Below are 7,315 nucleotides of genomic sequence, written 5' to 3' on the forward strand. Positions count from 1 at the left end.
AAAGTAATTGAATTACAAGACAAAGAAAGAAAAAACTCAGAAAACAGACATTATATAAGGGGATAGAAGACACATTATGACCTCCTGCCCACCATGGGAGGTCAAAGACCCCACCCAGGATAACATCAAGGAATGGACAGGATTGAAGTTGTACGAGTTGATGGAGAAGGCCGAGATGTGTGGTACCGAATTGCGAAGGCTGCATCCCACAAGTCAGTCACCCCCCCCCCCCCCCCCCCCCCCCCCCCCCGTACCTGGCCATTAAGAGTGTTCTCTGTGTCAGAAAAAAATGTAATATTCCCTGACAGGCGTCATGATGTTAAATGTTGCTGTTGGCTAGAGACCCTTTGGTATAACAACGATTTGAGACAATGGGTCAAACAAGACCCTCAATGATAATATTGATGTCATGTTCTATATGGCCTCTTGTTCTCAATATCTCTTGTAAAGGAAGTTTATATAAATATAAACTTCCTTTATATATATATATATATATATATATATATATATATATAATATATATATATATATATATATATATATATATATGTGTGTGTGTGTGTGTGTGTGTGTTGTTTTTTAATCACGACGGTAATAATAATATAATACATTTTGTACTTTGATCATTTTATTTACATGTAAACAAGGAATATATTGTCAAATTTCTCGCCATTTTTTACCTCCTGGGTAATAGTCACCCAATTTCACGTTCCCAAAAATGTGTTTCATGTAATTTTTCCCCTTAACTTTTTTACCCTCTTGGGCTTTCAATCCTAATTCTGTTGCAACGCCCTCGGATAAAGGCCGCTTTAGTAAAGGGAAATAAGAAAATATCGTTCCACTAGTACTTGTTTCATTCGGTTGCATCCCTTGATTCTTACGTCCCTTCTTTTTTCTCGTCTGCAGAACTCGTGCATCCTTGAGGGCAAGGTCATACGCCATTGCGTGAACGCTGACACCCAGATTTGGAATACTTACCGTTTTAGAATTTGTATTCAGATCTCGACGTTTTACAAAAACTTTTTTACTTTTAGATATTTTCGTGTTTTTTGAGATTTCGTCATTTTCAGATAAATTATGTCCAGCGGATTCTTCGTTTTCTTGCAAGCCGCTCTCTTCATCATTTTCACCATTGGGCGATATGTTACGTGTCTCAACGTTTTCGTCAAATCGAACACGATGATCGTTTGTTGCCGAGTGGTCACCATTTCTATTTTTAGAACTCAATCTATCCGATTGGTCTCTTTCCAAGCCGTTGCCTGAAGAGCATTTCCTTCTGTGATGGAGATCGGCTGACCCTGAAAATCTGTTGATGGCAGTTTCTGGTGTCATAGGATTCCTTGAAAACTCTGAAATTTAAAAAAAAAAAGAAGAAGAAATAAGTGAATTTTTAAAATGTCTTTGGGAGATTTCTTTGCTTGAAATTGTAAGTAAGAAAAGAAAAAAAAAAAGAAAAAGAATAACGAATAACAAGAGTCGCGAACTGAAAAAGTGTGTATGAGGTTTATTGAGGTCGACTGATTTTTTTTGGGATGTTTTTTTTTCTTGTATTTTTCTTTCTTGCTTTCTCTGGCACCTTTTATACACACTTGTTCAGTTCTTTATCTTACACAGGTGCCTGCGTCTTAATGTCTTAATTTGATATTTTGTATAGTAGTACAATTCCAATTCCAGTAGTTAGAGCGTTGCTCATGGGGTCCTTAGCCAACAGTAACATGGAGAATATGTAGCCACTCCACACGGGGTCATTTGCCAACAACAACATGGAGAATATGTGACTGCCGTCTCAAAACAGTATTATGTCCGAATGAATCAAGCCCAGAAAAAAAAAAGAATTTCGAACTAAATTGATAAGAAATATGTTGGGATTTTTGCAAAGCAGGAAATTGTGTTTATTCTCCATCAAAAAGAATAGAAATTAACACCAAAATCTCATATTTGTGGCTATAAATTTAATTTCCAGGAACTAGTTCAAGTTCGACCAAACACAATGCTGATTTGAGTGGAAGGCAGCTGTGAATCATGCTTGGTATTCAAAGGAAAAAAGGCAAAGAAACAATGGATTCAGGGAAGCTCTTGCTGCGATAGAGGAACGAAGACATGCCAAGATGAAGATCTGTGTGCAAAACAACAAGATTAAAAGAAAATCCTTAACTAGAACAATATACAGCAGTGAATTATTTTTTTAAAATCAAAGACTTGCAAGGAAAAGACTTAAGATGATTTATGGAGAGTTTGAGCAAGAGAAACTGAGACATCGACACTAAAGTACACCAAGAAGAAGCTTACAAACTGATCAGATAGATTGGAATATTCCAATCTCGTAATGATGGACCAGTGAATTACACAATTTGGTAGTTTACGGACTTCTGAAAAAAAGATTGAAAAGAAATGGGTGGAATATTCAATGAACTTCTCCATAGACCTGAACGTAAAAAAAAAAACAAAAAAAAACAAAAAACAAAAAAAAACAACAAACAAAAAACAAAACATCCCCATTATAAAAACATTTGACACAGAGCTCAATATTAATTGCACACCACCCATCAAGACAGAAATTATAGATGCTATCGAGGTTAAAGAACGATAGGGCATCTGGGAATGATGTCTAACCATTTCAGTCAGATCCCAGAATAACAGCAGCAATTCTCAAACCCCTTTTTGTCACAAACACCTGGAGACTGAACTTAATAGTCAAAATAAAGAAATGATCCTTAGCAATTGCAATAACTTTAGAGGAATTACTCTCCTCTCCTACTAGACAAAATCCTTAGACAATCATTATAAAATGCATTTCTGATGCTGTAAATTTAGTTCGACCTGGGCTGGAAGGCTTCAGAAGAAACAGATGGTTAGAGGATGTGAGTAAATAGTAGAGTCATTTCCAAAGACTCACCCGTTCTCTGCCACAGCAGAAGTCCAATCAGGGACCTACAAACAAGTCGAATGCCATACCACAAGACCACAATGCGCGTTCAAAAATATCTGAGTTTGCTGCTGCTACTGATGATGATTATTATGATGTTGATAGACAAATAAATTGTAGTTATTAATAGCAATACATACATAGCATAATATAATAGTGAATACCTGAACCAGCATGCTTCCTGCTTGAGGCTCCCTTTGGTCTCTTCCTTTTCCTGTTTCCAATCGACTTCCCGCACAAGTTACATGCTAGAGTGGCCTCCCTCTTTCTGATGTCACCGGAGTCTTTCTGGGGACACCCTGTCTCGTGTTGACTCCCTGAACGTAGACAACATGGGCAGGGGGTAGTCGAGGGAATGAGGATGGGTCTTGGCTCTTTGCAAGAGCAGAGTTCCGTGTCCTCTTTAGTCCTGTTGTTACTACTGCCACTACTACTGTTACTGCTGCTGCTGCTGCTGATTTTGTTGCTTTTACTTTTGGAACTCCTGCTTTTCTCTTTGGAATTTTCTGTGAAATGTCAAAAGAACTTTAGTTTGTATGATAAATTACTGTAGTGTTAGTAGTCATTCAGAGCCATTAGGCCCATGAGCCGGAGTTTATGCCGGTTTCTTTAGCGTGAAACGGAAATAGCAATTTCTTGCTCTCCTTTGGATAGGACGTTAGTCTATTGCAAAGTACTTTCCGCCAGATCTAACAGACCCAGCTACCCATTCACTGCTGGGTAGACAGGGGGAATAAGAAAAGAAAAATCTCGACTGCATCCGGGATCGATCGCGGTCCCTTTGCGTATGAAACGAGTGCTCTACCAACTGAGCTATCTGGACCCCAATGTAGTGTAGTGGATGCATTTGACAAAAGGGAAACTGGTTATGCATGTGTGTACATTTTACAGTACTCGCTGGATTCTAGCACGCTGCTTTTCAGCACGCTCTGCAATACAACACACTGGAGCTGGGTGGCCGAATGTATTGGTTACCTTGCTCGGATTCTAAAATTTAAGCACGCTGTTTTGCTTCTCCCGAGAGTGTGCTCTAATGCGGTGAGTACTGTATTGATCTTTCAGCAACAACAACAATAATAATAATAAAATATCACGATTTTTAGAATTGTGATTTCTTTTAGTGCGGCTATGTGGTCTAGTGGTATGACACTCGCTTTCGGATCGGAAGGTCCTGGGTTCGAGCCTCGCGTTCGGCGCATAGTTGAGTCTTTGGAAAAGGCTCTTTATTAACATTCTCTCGCCGTTAACAGCGTTGTTTTTGTCCGAAAAAATTGTAATATCGCCTAACAGGCGTCATGTCCCGTCCTACATGTTAAATGTTGCGGTTGACCAGGGACCCCTTGTAAAGCGCTTTGAGCACATTTAGTGGATATTGCGCTATATAAAGCTCAATTTAAAAAAAAATGTTTGTACTGAAATGTTGAACAACATCCGATTTCAATAGGTTTTCTTTGACATAAATGTTTCAAGATTGTTAAAGAACTCCAACAAGCGCTTTACCTGGGCACAGACTGAGTTTTTTTTACATTTTGGCCATTTTTTTTTTACATTTTGGCCATTTTTTTTTTCTGCCAAGGCAGATTTACAGCAACTTCTCTACAGTTAATGAAATAATTTTGCCTCAAAATGAAACATAGCTCTTTAGTTTTTGTCTAGTTAGACATCTCTTTGATGAAAAATCGAGGCATTCAAACAAGGAAAACCGACGCAATCGGATTTCAATTTCAGCACGTTTGTTGGCTTCTCCCGACAGCGTGATGAATCCAGTGAGTACTGTAATTTGATTGTTTCAAAAACTGTGACCTCTTTTGTTCATGATGTGGATCATTTTTAACACATGTCACACTCACACCGTTGTCAGTGTGTCCGGATATGAAAAATAATATAGTTAGTATGAAGTTGACGTCACTCCGGCATTTTTTGCCATCCGCGTTTATGAGTAATTCTCACTAAATTGTATTAACTAAACTAAACGTTCAAGAGTACACATAATTTTGTGTGTTGGCATTTATACTTCCGGATGGCAATGTTGTGAGCTTCTTAGTCAAGTGCATACTATCTATAGATAGAACGAAGTTGACACTCAGGTCTTTGTTTATTGGTGTTTTTTTTTGCCATCCATGTTTATGTGTAATTCTCACTAAACTGTATTTACCAGACTAACTATAAACGTTCAAGGGTACACATAGTTTTATTTGTGTGTTGGTTCGTTATACTTCCGAATGGCAATGTTGTGAGTTTCTTAGCCAAGTGCACAGCATCTATAGATAGAACGAAGATGACGTCATACAGGTCTTTGTTATTGTTTTTTGCCATCCGCGTTTATGAATAATTCTCACTAAACTGTAGTAATCAGACTATAAAAGTTCATGGTTACACATAGTTTTGTGTGTTGGTCCGTTATACTTCCAGATGGCAATGTTGTGAGCTTCTTAGCCAAGCGCATACTATCTATAAGAAGATACTGCAGACTTCTATTTAACTATTTCCTTTGTTTACCTGTGGATGACGCTGATATTGCTTGGCCGTTACCTAACAACTGTGCATTCTTGGTGTTGTCTTGGGCTAGTTTTGTGATGGTGACGCTCATGGGAACGAAATTCTCGTCTATCAGTAAGGAACCCACTGAAAGAAAAAATTATAAATATGAAAAACATATAGATAGTGAAATCAACTGACCATTTCTTTTATATCAATAAACCGTGCGGACATAAACCGATGTGTAGGCCAATTTTTTTTTTTTTTTCAGGACGAATAACCCAACGCAAAATATTGTCCATTACAACAATGTTTATCAAGCCCATTATTTATTCCTTCGACTGTAATTGAACACTTCGCATAAAACACAAATAACATTATCTAAATTTAGAAAATTTGCAGGACTGTACAAAATACAATGAACAAAGGGCGACCGTTTGGCCTGAGAAAAATACACTTAAAACTTGAGCTCCACTAACTAAACGTGCTCAAAGCACTTTACAAGGGGCCCCTGGCCAACAGCAACATTTAACATTTAGGACGGGACATGACGCCTGTAGGCGATATTACAATTTTTTTCCGACAGAGACAACGCTATTAACGGCCAGGTGATCATTTTACACCTAAGTACGGTGAGAGAATGTGAGTAAAGAGCCTTTTCCAAGGACTCAACTATGTTGCGTCGAGCGAAGCTCGAACCCAGGACCTTCCAATCCGAAATCGAGTGTCATACCACAAGACCACATTAGCCATACGATTAGAAGAAACGAAAACTTACCCCGAGTCAGTTCCGATTCAAGTGACATCATTCTTATCATTGATGACGTCACATCCACGTCATCATCCTCAACATCTCTAGAACTCTCTCCACCAATTAGTTTGCTTCTACTCCGTCTTTGATTGATTTCCTTTTCAATACAATCACCGTTATCATCGCTATCGTAATCATTACCCTCGTCAAAATCATTATCGTCATGATAATCCATATTCATCGAAACTAAATAATTATCTCTTTTACGGCGGGGGACAAGAGCCGGGAGTGATGGTGTCTTTGAAAATGATGGCGGTGTTCCAATGGAATCGTTTGATGGCGAATGGCGTTGGCTGCGTTGGTGCCTGTTACTCTTACTGCTATCAAAGCGATCTGTGTAATAACCTTGTCCACGTAGATTGCTATCAATAAATGTTTTCTCACTGACCTGTTTGAAAAGAAAAAAGTTAATTAGTATTGATTTTATTATTGATTAATCTTAGTTGATTTTACATCCCCATCAATTGCTGTGTAATCATACAATATTTAATTCAGTTATTCGTTTGATGTTGATTGAATTCGATATTAATCTTTTCATTTTCATTTCTTTCTAACGCAAATAGGAATCATAGTCATTATCGTTATCATCATCATCATCATCATCATCATCATCATCATCATCATCATCATCATCATCATCATCATCATCATCATCATCATCATCGACGTCCTCCTGATGCTCCTCCTCTTCTCCCTCCTCCTCCTCCTCCTCCTCCTCCTCCTCCTCCTCCTCTTCATCATCATCATCACCATCATCATCATCACCATCACCATCACTCTCATCAACATAATCATTTACAGTGGTAACAAGAATACATTTCGACTCTAGAAATCTATAATTGGCTCCAATAGAAAAAATCATTAGATTGTGTCATGTTAGATACTGTAACAAATAGTTGATGTAACAGATATCTGGTTTCTTTAAACACATCAATGAAAGAATGGAAGATTACGTCAAATTAGAAAACTCTCTCTCTCTCTCTCTCTCTCTCTCTCTCTCTCCCTCCCTCTCTCTATCTCTCTCTCCCTTCTCTCTCCCCCTCTCTCTCCCTCTCTCCCTCTCTCTCTCCCCCCTCTCTCTCTCTCTCCATTTCTCCCTC

The 7,315-nt window shown here is 38.3% G+C and overlaps 1 protein-coding gene across 13 annotated transcripts in view; it reads right to left on the minus strand.

The window, feature by feature from the left end:
- Nucleotides 1–610: 610 nt before the first annotated feature.
- The window catches only part of LOC144957401 (uncharacterized), a 57,330-nt gene continuing 50,625 nt past the window's right edge, over nucleotides 611–7,315 (minus strand). For all 13 annotated transcript variants that reach the window (XM_078888683.1, XM_078888678.1, XM_078888685.1 and 10 more), the window contains 4 exons: nucleotides 6,183–6,603; nucleotides 5,426–5,551; nucleotides 3,091–3,432; nucleotides 611–1,349 (listed from right to left, as the gene is read on the minus strand). In XM_078888683.1, the coding sequence (XP_078744809.1) occupies nucleotides 658–1,349; nucleotides 3,091–3,432; nucleotides 5,426–5,551; nucleotides 6,183–6,603 (1,581 nt within the window). In that variant the 3' untranslated portion in view covers nucleotides 611–657. The remainder of the gene's footprint in view (nucleotides 1,350–3,090; nucleotides 3,433–5,425; nucleotides 5,552–6,182; nucleotides 6,604–7,315) is intronic.

The sequence above is a fragment of the Berghia stephanieae genome, chromosome 11 (genome assembly GCF_034508935.2).
Source record: "Berghia stephanieae isolate SIO BIC M18660-M18661 chromosome 11, UCSD_Bste_1.3, whole genome shotgun sequence".
Taxonomy (NCBI): Eukaryota; Metazoa; Mollusca; class Gastropoda; order Nudibranchia; family Aeolidiidae; genus Berghia; species Berghia stephanieae.